General features: G+C 51.3%; 1 protein-coding gene across 1 annotated transcript in view; it reads left to right on the forward strand.

The window, feature by feature from the left end:
- The window catches only part of VWC2L (von Willebrand factor C domain containing 2 like), a 51,905-nt gene extending 37,201 nt beyond the window's left edge, over window positions 1–14,704 (forward strand). Inside the window, exon 3 of the mRNA XM_075153737.1 lies at window positions 12,554–14,704. Within this exon, the coding sequence (XP_075009838.1) occupies window positions 12,554–12,702 (149 nt within the window). The 3' untranslated portion in view covers window positions 12,703–14,704. The remainder of the gene's footprint in view (window positions 1–12,553) is intronic.
- Window positions 14,705–15,472: the final 768 nt, after the last annotated feature.

Below are 15,472 nucleotides of genomic sequence, written 5' to 3' on the forward strand. Positions count from 1 at the left end.
TCTGCTCAAAACTGGCAGCAGAAAACCCAACATCTGAAACGCGAGCCGGCAGTAGAAAGCAATGGTTTCAGCCGCAGCTCTCTTCTTACATGAAAAGTTTTTGCTTTGCTTTGAAGTTCCATTTCTAACACGATCCCATGTTCAAAACCTTCGTCAGAAAAAGCTGTCGCCAGGTGGAAAAAAAAAAAAAATGGGACCGTGCTGATGCTCTCAAAGCTTCACATTTCATCTCACGCCGGCGGAAAGGCATAAAGGCGTTTTTCTACCAATTGACACGTTCCCACAGTCGTCTGGGTCACGATGAAGCTCTCTTTTTCAGAAGGAGCTGAAGGTTCGTCCTGAGCGTGTGGTTTCCCGCAGCTGACGAACCCCTCCTGCCACTTGGCAAGGGGTTTGCACAGAGGTTTATTCGTACCAGCGGGCAACCCTTGCCGTGACTAATGTGCGCAGCGGTGCGACTGTCATCGTGCATTAACCGCTGTATTTTCATTAGCCAACGGTGGGTTGGGTTGAGTTGGGTTGGGTTTTCAGTAGACTGCACATCTCAATGCACAACTCAATATATAGTAATCCCGGTTCCTTTTTTTTCCCCTCATTTTGCATTTTTTTCCTCATGTTTTACAGAAAATTAGCACAGTCATAGTTTCCACTTCATTTATGACTGATATGAAAAAAAAACACCCCATAAAACATCATGCACAGCTGTAGTGACCAAGTTAGATTCAATTCTGGCTTTATATTGAGTTGACGTGCAGCCAGCTCTCTTCCATACATCATCTGTGATTGCAGTTAAGGATGAAATACTGTTTTAATTCTTACACCAAATGTGGGGTTTTTTTCCGAAGAAAAAAGTCATAAAAATGTTAAAATGGGCCATAAAAATCATTAAATTTTCACACCGAGCACAACCAAGAGGTGAATAAGTTGGCTAAAAGCTCAAAAGACCCGGAGAAGAAGTCCCGGTTGTTATTCTTTTGTTGTTAACCTTCGCCTTTGAATGGAGGTACCCAGGCAGAGAGCAAAGACCTGGTACTTTGGCAATCGAGGGCTATTTTGCCACTTGCTTCCCTAGATAAGGGTTTCCCCTCACGCCTGCACGGACGAAGAGCTGTTGCTGCCTGCTGGAGCTGCTGCTCGCTGCCGGTGGCCGAGGACGGTGCCTTGGGAGGTGCCCCAGCACATCCAGCCAGGCCCCCGGCCCATTTTGCCGCTCTACATCCCAATTCCTGTCTTGGGTGACCTGGGAAATAGCGGCTGTAAGGGCACGGTCACCTGGACCGAGCCTTGTCCCGTGGCTGCTCTCAGGACCCACGCTGGCGAGGTGAAGGCAGCAGAAACGCAACGGCACGTTATATATATACCCTCTGGATATATATTTCTTCACTTAAAGGTTTAGTCTCTGGAAGCTCCAACTTTTCCTCCCTTTGGCTGTTGATTTTACCGGTAACGTTGTTAGCTGATGCGGTATTTTAATAGTAGTTTTATGAGTTGATTTCTTTTAAATTAGCCTATTTTATACCAGCTCCAGAAAGAAAAACCCTCACCTTATTTGCCATGTTTGAACCATTAAAAGAATTAATGTACCTTCAGCGCTGTTGGAGTTCATTTTGGGAAATATCTATTTAGACAAGTTTTTAAAAGCCTATTACTTACCTGAAAGGTTATAATGACCTAGGAGTAGCTTTCATTGCCTGCAATTAAAATCTACCTATATTTTTTTTAAAATCTATGGTATTCTCCCAAAGCTTTCTGCTGTCTGCAAAGAGATTTTTTTAAGAGCTAATCCTTTTCATTTGGTCAGGTAAATGTTGAAACATGCGTTTCTCACTTACTAGATGGTTATTGCTGTCTTTGAGGTGTTACTGTTTTCCTTCTTCAACCTTGAAAGTACACAGTAAAAATCTGACTCAAAAAAGCTGTTTTATATGCGCAGTAGCTGCCTGTGCAATGCTGAGCACCTTGCCTGGGCGGTTTTTTACCATAAGCTAAAATTTTCAGTGCTGATTAAGGTATTTGCGCACGTAGCTCCTTTTAAAATGAAGAGGAATTTGGTGTGCAAATCCCATAGGTGACTTTGAAAATGCCAACCTGCATTTTATATTAAGGCGGGGGGGGGGGGGGACGATGACGACACACCCCTTCTATTTAAGGCTAAGTCTGTAGCCCTGGGGGTTGCTCTTCTGCTGCCTGAGCGCTGATCCCGAGACACGCCGTGTGTTGGCTCCGCCGTGACTTTGGTGGCAGTGACTTCAGTGCTGCTCTCAGTTCGGGTGTATCGTTCAATCAGCAGAGTGGGTAAACGATTACGAATTTGATATTAGCTATTCATTTGCACTGCAGCAATGCCTAACCCTGCTGGAAAACAGTCCGTAACCCACCAGTGGATTAGAAACTCAGTAAAATGGGGCAACTGGGGGGTGGAGGTTTTGCAGGGCGCTCAGATGTGCTCCTGGCTTCGGTTTCGGTGCACCTGGGATCAGAAACAGAGGCTGGATGCACGGGCTTGGGGGAAATGCCCATACGATGAGGCAAATACCCTTAATCTAAAGCAGTGGGAAACGTACCACTTGCCTTATTTTCTTTAGCGTGCCCAGATCGGGTTTATTAGATAATCTCCTCTAGTCTTGGGTTGTTAAAAAATGATTAAAAAGATTCGTTCCATGGTTGAGACTCCCGGTAGTTTATTATCATATCTCAATCCACAATATTCCTGCTGGAGGAAAAGTCTGCTCCTTCTGGGCTTTAACCCTGGGAATTGCCCGGCTTGGCATCCCCTGGTACCTGCCGGCGGCAGCCTCGGCTGTCGGTCATTGGCACCGCTTGTGGCTGCTCTGTTTTCTGCAGATGCCTGTGCTGAACATCATCTCCATGCTGCCTTCCCCGCAGCGAGCCGTGCCAAATGTCTCATCTAGAGCTTTGCTATGTCGGAAAGCAAACGACGGCGCTGGCCGGGGATGGGCAGGTTGGAGGCGACCATCAACCTTGGGCTCGGTCCTCCATCGTCGTGCTCATCCCACGTGCGAGGTGGAGGAAGAGGGAAGCGGGGCCGCAATTTTCGGCTGGTGCTTTTTAACTGTCGAAGAGCCGCTGCCTTTATTTAATTTGCTGAGTGATAGTCTCAAGCCTGTCCGCACAGCTCAGTTCTGTATTGGCGCTGGTAGACGTCACTGCTCCTAAACAGACTGCTTTTAAATTGCACCCATAGATCTTCCTTGCACCAAAACATTCCTGCTCCAGTATTTAGTGATGCCTGAAGTTATGTCTCCACATCAAATTAAGTAACTGTGCTATCAATAAGGAGGAGTAATGCGGTGTATTCCCTTCTGGATGTCTCCGCGTCCCTCATTTGTTTGCTGCTCCTGACTAAGATGGATAACGAGCTATCGGTAATTTTCTAACCACGGTGCAAAGCAGCGAGGATTAAATCAGTCTGTGTCACTGGGAGCCAGGTCATAATTTAGGGAACCTGAGTGGGCCCCCTGCGTTCATTAGACTCCAAGGCAGCGGATGCTTGGGGTTGTCTGAGCAAAGCCCAGATGATGTGAACATCTCTGCATGGGGAGAGCCAGAAGGTGAGGTGGGACCACCAGGAGGTCCCAGTCCCGCTGGGCTGGCTGAGAGCTGCAGGTGTGGTTTATCACATTTGTTGTGCTGGCTTCATCGCTGGTGAAAGTCAGTGGAAAGGCTCCCGTTGCCCTGAATTTAGCTTTTCAACTCGGCCTCGCCTTTTTAATGCACTCCTTTTAATGATGTAGGGCTTGCTCAGAGTGAGCAACTTGGATTTAGATTGGAGAAGGATACTGCATAGATATATATGTATATTTTAATGGAGAGATTAAATAACTTTTAGGCATCTTCAGGCACCCAGCAATGTGAGTTACGGCTGGAAAAATCTCTCATGTAAATAGGCAGCGCTTGAGAAGGGCTGTTAGCATCGGCTTGTGAGGAGTGAAATATGCAGGAGCGATGGAAAGGAGCTGCAGATCAGCTTCGGGGGAGATGATTAATTCTTTGAGGCCACGGTGCACAAGACTGAAAGCTCATGGATGGCTGGGAGATACCACCAGTTGACTCTAGGGAGCTGTTAGCCAGAGCCAGCAAGGTTTGTCCACAAATAAAAAAAGAAAAGGCTCTCACTTTGCAATGTTTCAGACAACAGAGTGAAATCTGGGGCATTTATTGGAGGTGCTATCTCTCTGTGGGTGGCTGGACAAGGCGGCAAAGGAAGAGTGAACCTTCCGCCTTGGGGTCACCTCAAAGAGGTGACACTTGTTACCACGGCTAAGAGCCATCATCATGCGATACTCTGCCGAACGGTGGAAACATCCCCGGCAGAAGGTGGCCTTGTCACAGAAACATCACTTGGTCCATCGTTGCATGTGGTTCCTTTCAGCAGAGAGGACAGGAGTGACATACCCACCTCGCTGGGACCTGTTTACAGATAAGCAAGTACTGTCTGTGCTGGTGAATGAAGACCGGAGTAGGCTGAGATTTGGTGGGGAAGCTTGCACAGAGCTCCCGTCCTTCTAGGAAAACACCGGCTGAAAGCAAATGAACAACAAAAAAAAGGCTGTGGGAAATGTGTCTGTCAAACTTCCTTGGCTTTGCTTGTGTGCCTACAGACACACACATACATACTTCAGGTCTGTGCAAGGCTTTCTTCTGCGATTTAAAACATCAACAGCAACAAAAAAAAAAGGGGCACAGAGGAATTCCTGAGCTTTTGAATGGCAGAGGGGCCGGGGGGCTGCCGGCGGCACCACTAGCCCGGCGCTCGCTCACACCTCCTCCCCAAAGCTTTCCGTGCCGGCCTTGGTTTTCATCCCTCACCTCCCGGGGGAGGATGGGACAAAACCCACAGCGATTTCGTCCCGGCATCCACTGGCTCGTGGGCCCGTTGCCAAATAAACGGCGTCGCTTTTGCTTTCCTCCCCCCGGTTCGCCGCCCACCCCGCCGTGAGACGGACCCCCGCCGCCGCCTGCCAGATGGAGATGCCGCCTTCCTGGCAGCCGCCGTGCTGGGTAGGGCTTCCCGGTACCCGCAGGATGCGATTGCCATCCAACAGGTCTGCGGCGGTGTGGCGGGGGGGGGGATTAGCAGACGATGGCTTGTTTGTGCTGGTGACCAACTTTCACCTACCCACGCTGAAAATATTGACGTGCTCCAGCGCGCAGCACTTCCAAGCTGAGATGTGCAGCCGATTAGCATTTGGGGTGGCAGATGGCTCTGCAAAGTGTTTTGCTTACGGCGGCGAGGACTGACACCTCCAGCATCCCCCGCCTGCCCGCTGTAGGGATTTTTAATTTGCGGCGCTGAGGCTGGCGCGGTTTGGTAGGCTCGACTCCTAGTCCCTCCCGAAGACGGAGCGGCATCCAGATTTTATTGGGGTGGTGGCTGAGGCGTTCATGCAGCCTCGGCATTTGGGTGCAGGCAGCTTAGGAGAGCTCATCTGCTGCTGGAGAGGGTGAGCGGGCTGGAAAGGGGCTTTCAAAGCCTTGCTGGGGATCTGGATGGGGGCACTGACCTGAAACGGTCCCGTTTCCAGCCCTGCAGGAGCCTTTGTGCAGGTTGGGTGGGGATGGACTTGGGCTATAGGGGAGTCCGGGGGGGCTATTTTCACGTGGTGTATGTGTTGGGAACGTGTGGGGTGAAGAGATGTCCTCTAATCTGCAAACACCTGCGTCCTCCATAGCCTGGGGGACGTGGACATCACCTCCAGGAGCAGGGACGGGGCAGAGCCGCAGTGTGCTCCCCTCCCTCTTGCCACCACCAAGAAGGAACTAGCCACAGACCAGGGGTTAGACCTGGGCGTTATCGGGGTGTAAACTCACCCCCCCACATGCCACAGTCACCGCAGCGCCATTTCCGATGCGCCCTCGGGCTTCAGCGGTGCTTTGAGGTGGGACCTTTGCCTTCAGCCTCTTTCTAACACAAAAGAGCTCCAGAGCTGTTATCTTTTGGTGGGGTTTTCAGCCCCCCCTGCAGAGCATCTCCAAATTTAATTTTCAATAAGGCAAAGCTCAGCATCGGCAGCTGACTTCTTTATGTCTCACCTCCGGCTTCACCCGCTGCCTTCTCCTCCCCCCGGGCAGAGGGGGGGCAGGCAGTCTTGGTACCAGGCAGCAAAAAACAAGTTTTCTTCCCTCCTTGACTCGTTAATTAAAGCCACAAATTAAGTTCTTTTCTTGCAACCTGAAGTGATTGCATAAATAGCGTTGACGGAGCTAAAGGAACATTTGAAAAGATCCTGCAGGATCAGCAGAGAGGAGCTGCGTTAACCTCCAGGAAAGGGGGCCGTCATTAAAAACAAGATGCTGGTTTTTCTTCCGCCTTCCCACTGAGAGGACATTTGGCCACGTTCACTAGAAATGTCTCTCTCCCAGTTTGGTGCAGCTTGCCAGCAGTAAAAATTCCCACGTCCTATGGCATTCATGGTCAAGCTCCAAAAGCAAAAAGTCGTCAAGACTCATTCAGCTGAATGAGCATCCGCAGGGATGTTTTTAGGCTGTATCCATTCCTAAATACTGTTGGAAACACCACCGTCTTCTGCTTATCCCTTGCAACTTTAATTGTGGGGCACATCACGCGGGAGCCTGAGGGATGGCTGGCTAAATTGAGTTGCTGTTTAGCAGCTATATCCAAATTACCGGTGCGAGTAGATAAGCGTAGCCATCAGCACCTCTCTCCTTGATGTTATCCGTTGACTGAATAAGCTGAATTCTCTTGGAGTCAGCCTTAATATTTCCTAAAGGGATGGGGAGGCTCTGAAAGGAGTGGTGGGAGACACAGGATTACCGTCAGAAAATATTTAACTAAGAGGAAAATACCGCTCCGTGCTGAAATAGGGCGTCGTACCACGAGAAGTTCCAGTGAAGGTGCTGAGCTTCGCTTGGTGCAAGATGCTATTCAGGGCAAATCTGAATATCACAGTCGGCCTGAAGTGATTCGTGCTTGCTCGCAGTGCTTAACATTTGATTTCCTTTTATTGCTTCTTTGCACACGGGAAGCTGAATTCAGAGCTGCTATAAGCCACGGGCAAAGCCGTTGAGTTCAGTAAAACTCACTGGAGAAGCAACCGGGAGCGGCCCGCAGCCCCCGGGAGCCGGGCTGGTGTTCGGCACCGAGCACCTCCAAAGCATCGGCGTCACGCTGCAAGCCCGTGGCGTGGGAGAGCATCAAACCCCGCGTTCCTGCTGTTTCCAGCTTTAACTCACCGTCCTTGCTCTTGAATTCAGACGTTCTCCTCTGCACCCCGTAGTGCTGTGGTGGGGACCGTGCAGATGTAGTTTGCTGGGGAGCTGGGATGGCTGCTCCTCTTGCGTTTGGGACGTGAGTTTTTTCCAGCGTGGTAGCATCTGATCTGGGGGGGGTTTGGGTTGCTTTGAAGCACCGCCGTGCCACTGAGTCCCGAGAGGACTTCGTCTCACACCCTTGGGTAGTGTTGCATGACGTAGCAGGAGCACATTAATGCCCGCGCAGAGGATTAGACATATTGCCTCCATACCAGGGCTGCAGTTCAGCAGCACAAGCGTGGGTCATCACCCAGGTATCTGGTCTTACACCTACGGTTGCAAAATTTGCCGTCGCTCTTCCCAAACAACAAACCAGATATGATTTTTTCTCTTTGCGCTACATCTCTCCCGTCAAAACAGCATCTGAACGTCCCTAATATATCTCCATAAAAATCTTCACAGTTGTTCTAGCAAACAGCCCGGAGCACTGTGGTCTTTTATGAGTATTAATTATGTTAAGCAAAGCAAATCTCACAATTACGTTGTCTGTGGGTGCAGCAAACTTCTCCCCTCAGTCTCCCTGAGCAAGGCAAAAAGGGTGATTACTGTCCTGTTTTCATCGCAGTCGTGGCTTAAGATGCTTTTACAAAGACCAGGACGACAGCCCTTGCCCAAAGCAGCTTCTTGTTCCTACTGCTATTACCATAAGTGACTTGCTTGATGCGCTTGACATGTCATCAGATGCTTCTGAGCAACGTCTTCCTTTGAATGATAATAAAAAAACCCCGTTATTGTGCTGTTCTGTCCCATTCTTGGTGATTTTTTACATCAGTTTGGCAGATCCTGCTCCCAGCCTGCTCCTCCGAGCAGCACAAAGCCACAGAGGGGAGAAGCTCAGGCCAGTCCCCAGCAGCGTGGGTTTGGGGCACCGAGCTTTGGAAATGTTGGGAGGTTGAGCTAAGGGAGGGAAAAAAAAAAAAATAGTAGAGAACTGAAAGGAGTCCGGTTAGCTCTGCTGCAGAGCAAAACCAGGACGGGGTTTCTTGTGGCCTTACAGGCTGCAGCTCCTCTACGGCACATCGCAAAGCCGCGTAGCGTCCCCCGAGCTGGATGCTGTCGCTGGCAGTGGATTATAAAACCCAAGGTCACTGGAAAACTGGCCGGTGACTTGTGCCATTGCGTAGAAAATGCCACTTGTCCAGGGCGTATTTTCAACTAAATTTCAGCAGTGGCCCTCTCCGAGCGCATCTTTCTCATGCCTCAGCCACGGGTGCGACGCTCACTGCCTCCCATTTTGGCCCAACAGGATCCACTTTTCCAGTATAAAGGTGGGAAAAGTTTAGATGGGGAAAAAAAGGGGCTGGCTGGCAGCGACTCTGCTGGAAAATTGGATTTCAGTGATTTCGGTCAGTGGGAATTTAAGCTGAATTAGTCGAAATGGAGCATGGAAATGTTGCCTTCTGTTTGAAATCCGCGTTTCTATAGGGATGGGGATAGCAGTGGGGGGAGAGAGGATGCAAAAATGCTCCATCCAGCTTGCCGTGGTGGGCAAAAGAAAGCATTTCACTCTGGCAATGGAGAGGTGGCTATTTTGAGAGAGCGCTGGGGAAAAACAAAAGGTCCAGAGCAGGGGTAGTGTTGGCCTAAATTAAAAGTACTAAGGTCTGACAGAAGAGATGGATGTCCCGAAATGGCAGCAGAACATCTCATAGGAGGGCAGATGTCAGTGGAGCCCCAAGCCAGGTTTTCATCCATTTTGCTAAAAGCCAAGAAAAAGGAAAATAAACCCACTTGCTGTAATTTTCCCCTCGGTTCAGCCTCTGAAGACAGCTCCTTCCCTGGGTGTGCTCAGGCGATGTTTGCTCGGTGCTGCTTCAGCGAGGGCTGGTTTGGCCATTCCCCGACGTTCCTCCCAGCCTTCAGTTCCTAGGATTTATCTAAAATCGCCATAATTTTTCCTCTCTTTGGAGGAAAATCATTTTTTCCCATCTCTTTTGGGGGGGGGGGGGGATGGCAGTGTCCCGGCCCCTTTAGGGGAGGGGATTGGCAGCATCCCAAGGATTTTCCGTTAGACACGGAGGTGCTTGCCAGGTCCTTCCTGGCTCAATAGATGCCAGAGATCAGAGGGGCAGATTATTAGTGTTTAATTACTATTTTGCAGAGCTGCCCTATGTCCTTGGCCGGGGCAGGGACGTTGCTGCTGTGGTGCTGTCCCCAAAATGAGTCATTCCCTCCACGCCAGGGACCTCAAAGGCATGGGTGATGCTTTTAGTACCTCCCCCTCATCCGTCTCCTCTTTTTGTCGTGGTGTCTGCTTTCCGCTTCTTGGCTCTGGGATAAGGATGTTAATGAGAGGTGCTTAATGATTTTTTTTTTTCCAAATGACCCCCCCCCGGGGAAGCTGAAGAGGGAGAAGGGGCCTGGGGCTGCCAGGAGGAGGAGGAAGGGCAGGTGTGGCCGTGATGGAGCAGCAGTGGGATGGACAGATAAGCAGGTTGCAAAGAAAAATAAGCTTTTCCCCAGTTCGCAGTTCCCCTTCGGCCAGTCCCAACTGGTTCGCCCTTGGCTGACCGTGACCCCGAGCTGTCCTCTGCCCCGGGGATGCAGCCAAAACCTGATGAAGGGGGCGCGGGGTCCCCAAACCCAGGCTGGGCAGCGAAGGCTGGCCCACCTGCGAGTGAGAAAACACACCGCTCCCGTCGCCACCGGCCTCCCGCGTGGTTTCAGCCGCGTTGAGCGGGCCGGCGGTGCTATAAATCCCCCGCCATTCAGCGCCGGAGAAGGCTGTGTCTGGAGACGCATGCGGGTGTCGAGGCAGTATTGGCTTCTCAAATGAGATGATTAACAGGCAGCCGCAGGGCAACAAGAGAGAAAACAATCTTCCCCTTTCCTTGCCGCCCTAATCTCTGGAGGAAGCTTCTTGTTTAAATGTTAATGAAAAGGGTTTTTTGCTCTGGGAGCACGGAGCAGGCTGTTGTGTGGAGGCTGCCCATCCTGGGCATCCCCAACATCAGCAGGCGATCAGAGCATCCTATTAAAGAGGGACAGGCACGTACTTCAACTTTAAATATGGTCAGCTACAATTATTGGCATTTTCATTGTGTTTGAGCCCCGGATATTTAACAGCAGAAAATGAGCCGACCTGACGGCAAAGCCCGCTCTGGGTGGCATCACACAACAGACTCGATGAAGCAGAGAATTAAAATCTGTGATGAAGAGCACAGGCAGCAGCGCGGGGCAGCCAGCGCAGGGACCCGAAAGCCATGGGAAGAAGTGACAACTTCAATGGGTTGCCGGAGAAATACCGCCATTGGGATCACAGCCTTTCCAAGTGGGATCGTGTCTTCTGGAGAGACGCCAACTTCAGAAGTCTTCAGCTCCTGACCAAAACAGGTCATGGCTTTTTCAACCGCATGCATGTAAAGAAAAACACGTATATGTGTGCATACGATGAGTTTGGCTGTTCTGTAGCACTGTGTGTCCTTGGCTGGTAACTCCTGGCTTTGAAGTTCTTTGCACCGTGGAATGGCTGAGGTTGGAGGGGACCTCTGGAGGTTGCCCAGCCCAAAGCCCAGCTCAAAGCAGACTTAAAACATCCCCACGCCCAGTGCAACGGTCCCCAACTGCCAGCAGACCAGCGTAGCCTGACCTCTAGTTCAACAAGCGGTGCTGGATTTCCTTGTTTGGAGCAAAAGCCGGCTTCTTCCTGGCGTCCTGACAGACTCAGGTGCTGGCCCGGCCAAGGAGGAGGCATCATCCCCCGTTCACGGAGAGACACAGACCTTCCCACCACTGCCTGCCCTCCCGGCTCCTGCCTGTGGAAGGTAGCAGCCGCCCTGGGGTACACCCAGTCACCCCAAATGCTGGCACAGAGGCATCTTTCTCAGGCCCTTCTGCTGCGGCTCCATGAAGACGGATGTGAAAAGTTGCTGTAGAGCTGATCTGCACCTGAAGGGGCCTTTAATAAAGGCGAGAGGTCGCTTAAACACAAACAACATTCAGGCACCGTTTGGCTCGGCAGCAACCTGCGTTGCCTACATTTGGCTAAGCCCTGTCAAACTCGTGGCCTGTTGAGCTTAAACATAGGGTCCTGAGGAGCAGCTTAATAAAGTCAGGGCACTCATAATCAGCGAGATGAAAGGAATAGTTCTCTGAGACTGGAAAAGGTGGGACCCAAGCATAGGCTTGGCTACAGCTCAGCCTGTTTCCAGCCACGCAGGGACCCTGCTCTCCCTTTCAGAGAGTCTTAAGCCTTACTTTAAGCACTAAGGAGTTGCCTGTAATTTCATGTCTGTACACGCTCTCATCTTCCGAATGCTCCTCGTGCACCGGAGGCACAGATTAAAACCGGTGGCCAGCCGAGGGTGACATTTTGGAGCAGCTCTCGAGCCACGAGACGCTTTTCAAATGTCTTCGCGTTTCCCTGATGCCACAAATGCGACCGCCTCGATTTTTTTTTCCCCATGAGCTGCTGGCTCTGATATTAATTCCTGGCAGTAACTGATGGAGGGGCGAGAGGGGAGGCGGAGAGGGTTTGCAGAGGGACAGCTGGGCAAGGGGCATTTGTGGGGCTTTTATGAGAAGGAGGAAAATAAGATCCTTGCTGGCTTGCTGCTTAGCTTTGATATTGTGTAATAAAGAAGCCAAAAAAATTACCTATAATGAGCAGATCAAAGGAATCGCCCTTCAGAAAAACCAGATTTTATCAGAAGGCTTATTTGGGAGGTGAATTATTTTTGTTAATTTGATGCCATCGGTCATTTATGGTTACCAGCCCCGAGCTGGTGGGGGTCCCTGGGCTTACTGGGCATTCGGGCACGGCTGCCGCGGTCCTGGGGGAATGAATCGGCTCTGGTCCCCATGGCTCAGCGCAGGCTCACCGGGCTAGAGCAGCGAAGGCTGGTCTGTGTCCTGATGCTTGTCCTCATGGTCTTCTCCATCTCGCAGCCAAATCTTAGGAGAAAGCGATACTAAATTAGTGGGCAACCGAGTCATAAAAGCTGGGTGCATCGATGGGGCATCCGATGCCATTTGTACAGGGGTCGGGCACAGAAACAGGAAAAAGAGAACAGTTTCAAGATTTTTGGGTTTTTTCTTTATTGCCTGAGGGCACAAAAAAAACCCTGAGGCAAGTGATGGGCATGGGGCGAAGGCTTGGCACTGAGCGGGCTGCGAGAGTTGCTGCTGGTTTCGGCAGCGGCGACGTTGCGGCCGGAGCACGGCGAGGGGCTGGGTCTGAGCACTTACAGCAGAGCTGCTACACCCAATCTAAAACCAGAAAAAAGTATTTATTTCTATTCCTCCCGTGTCTTTTGTGCAGGTCCGAACTGCTTTGCAGGAACCACGATAATTCCCGCCGGCATCGAGGTGAAGGTGGACGACTGCAACATCTGCCACTGCCACAACGGGGACTGGTGGAAGCCGGCGCAGTGCTCCAAGCGCGAGTGCCAGGGCAAGCAGGCTCTGTAGCGGCAAACCCCCCCCCCCCGCCGCCAGCCGCACCGCCGGCCAAACAACCCGCCGATGATGATGATGATGATGATGATGGAACGGCTTCGACGCTGCACACGCGTCCCCGACCTCCCACAGGGTCACCAGCAAACCCTGCGAGGGTTTCACACAAGCAGAGATCTTCACTCGTGGGGAAGGGTCTCCTTCTCCCTCCTCTCCTGCTCTTCTCTCACTTTACACACTAAGTAACCGGTGTCTAGGTATCTACTTTGCTTTTGTAATTATCAGTGCTTGATAGGGATGCGGTGGTCAGATTGGGGGAGGAAAAAGCAAAAACAGCCCACGCGAGTTCTTGGACCGGTGACGCCTCTGAGATGCCGATCGATTCACCGCTCTCACTTTCTACAGTGGGGATGGCGGGGTTTTCACATGTATTTATTGAAGGTTTTTTTGCTATTGTGTTCTGGGTTTTTTTAAAGCCTCTTCCTAAGCTGGGATCGTCGGGGCAGTACAGCTATGAGAGAAGCGATGGATCATTTTTATCGTGTCTATAAGGACAGGAGGGAGGTAGAAATTAAAAGGGGAGGAAAGGGTTAAAAAAACCCCACAACTGGAACGTAACCCGCAGAAGGACCGAGGTAGACGCACAGGTATACGGCCGGACACCCAAGACACAAGCTGTATCTGTGTTACACTTTCTCCACTGAGTGGGGACAATAAAGTCGAAGACACCTACACGGTCACCGTGACCTTGATCAGAGCCAGAGCCAACACCGGCTGCGCCGGCGACGAGCCAGAAAGCGTTGGAAAGGCACCAAGAAAGCAACGTCTCCCCTGGGTTGTCTCTGGGTGATGCCTGGCTGGGGCATCGCTGGAGGAGCAGAGGGAAGAGGGTACCTGTGCCGCGGCTCCGCCGGCTCTTGGGCTGCGCAGGCGTTCGCCTGCCTTGCCCCAGCCCTGGTTTGCCGGCGCCGCGGCTGCTCTCGCTGGAGCCAAGGGCATCGCTTCCTTGACTTCAGCGACAGCAGGACTCGGCTGCCGCCAGTCAAAATTAAAATATCTGCTCCCCTGTCTGCCCATCGCCCTTAGGGAGGTTTCCAGAAACGTCCCATCACTGTGCCACCACTAAACCGGTAAGACCCTTTGCTGCCCTGGCTCTCCCCCAGTCCCGGGAGCATCCGTACTGCTGGAGATAAAGCACACCAGGGTGCACGGGGGGCTGGGGACGGGCTGGCCGCGTCCACGGGAATCAGCTCCTGGTGAAGGGTCCCTCTAGAAAATGGCTACGTGCCTGCCTGTGGGGAGGAGAGGTCCCCGCGGTGCCCGCCAGCAGCCTCCGTCGCTCCGAGGAAGGGTCCCCTTCGGGCTTTTCGGCACCTCTTGCTTTCTCAGGCTGCGGCTTCCAAGCGATACTGTGAAAGAAAAGCCACCAATGTCATTTCCCCGCTCTGCCCTGCCCAGGTGAGCGCAGGAGCCTTTCCCATCACCGCCCACGCTTGGTTTGCTGCTTTTTGGTCATGGCCATTAGGGCGACGGTGCTTATTTTGTTCAGACTTCAGTCCAGCACCTGCTCCTAACAGCGACGGCAGCAAATCTTCCCTTACAGCATCCTCCACCGAAGTGGATCAGCACGGTCGGTCTCGGTTTATGCACACTGTTGCCTTTATATTTTTATTTCTTCCCCGTTTTTGCGTTTTACCGGAGGGCAGGGCGTAGGACGAGCGCTAGCGCAGTGATTGCCGTATTTCGGCTGAGCATTGGCTTCCTGCGATTTGAACTGGTACTATTAAAGAAGTCATCGCCACATTTCTTTGTAAGCTGTTGCCTGTCAATGACTATCCGGTTTCAAAATTTTCAAACAATAGTGTGCCTGAAACTAGTGAGGAAAAAAAAAAAACAAAACTATTCTGTAAAAAATGGGGGGTCTAGAAACAATATTTGATGTGTAAAAGACTATATTATTAAAAAATTATTTTGTTAAATATAAAGTGTGTGAACCAGCAAAAAAACCCCAAAATTATATATTTGTGGTGTATTTTACTCTGCTGATCCCCCCAATTCCCCATCTCGTCCCTTGCTCAGCCCCCGACTCTCCGCAGCGTTGGTGAGCGCAGCAATGCAGCTGGGGCGGGAGGAGCGGGCTTGGAGCCTGGAAATACCTGCGGAAGTCCTACGGATGGGATGGGTTGCCCAGGGAGCTCCTCAGCAGTAAATCAGTCGATCAGCTTTGCGTTGTCGCAGGATACCTGCCAAACCGGGATTCCCTTCTGGGGAGCCGTCGTGGACCAACGCAGCTCCCGCGCTCTCGCTTCAACCGCCATATGTTTTTGCCTTTTTCTGGTGCCATTTTATATTTGATGCCATTTCCCGAACATGGAAATTTGCTTTCAGTTCACAAACTCCATTTGGTACCTCCAGATGCATCATTATTTACACTGATTAGTAGTTACTCTAATTAATTACATCTTAATTACTGTAGTTAATGTTTGTACAGTGCTTGGAACAAGTACAGCACTATACGTGCCACATATTATTATTTTCTTCGTTATTAATTAAGCACCATCTCCATTCCATGCTGTGCTACTTCATTATTTCCCAAGGAGTTGCAGGAGCACCCTTATTCCCACCCAGGAGTACTTTACTCCCGGCTCCCACCGGGATGCTGCGGTGCTGGCTGCGGCGCAGGACGGGCGCGGGAAGAGCAACATCTATGGCGAGCGGGATTGCTGAGCAACATTGGGATGCTCGGGGCTTTTTTTTCCCTTCATCCTTCCAGGACGTTGAGTCT

This window comes from Calonectris borealis, chromosome 6 (genome assembly GCF_964195595.1).
Source record: "Calonectris borealis chromosome 6, bCalBor7.hap1.2, whole genome shotgun sequence".
NCBI classification, from domain to species: Eukaryota; Metazoa; Chordata; class Aves; order Procellariiformes; family Procellariidae; genus Calonectris; species Calonectris borealis.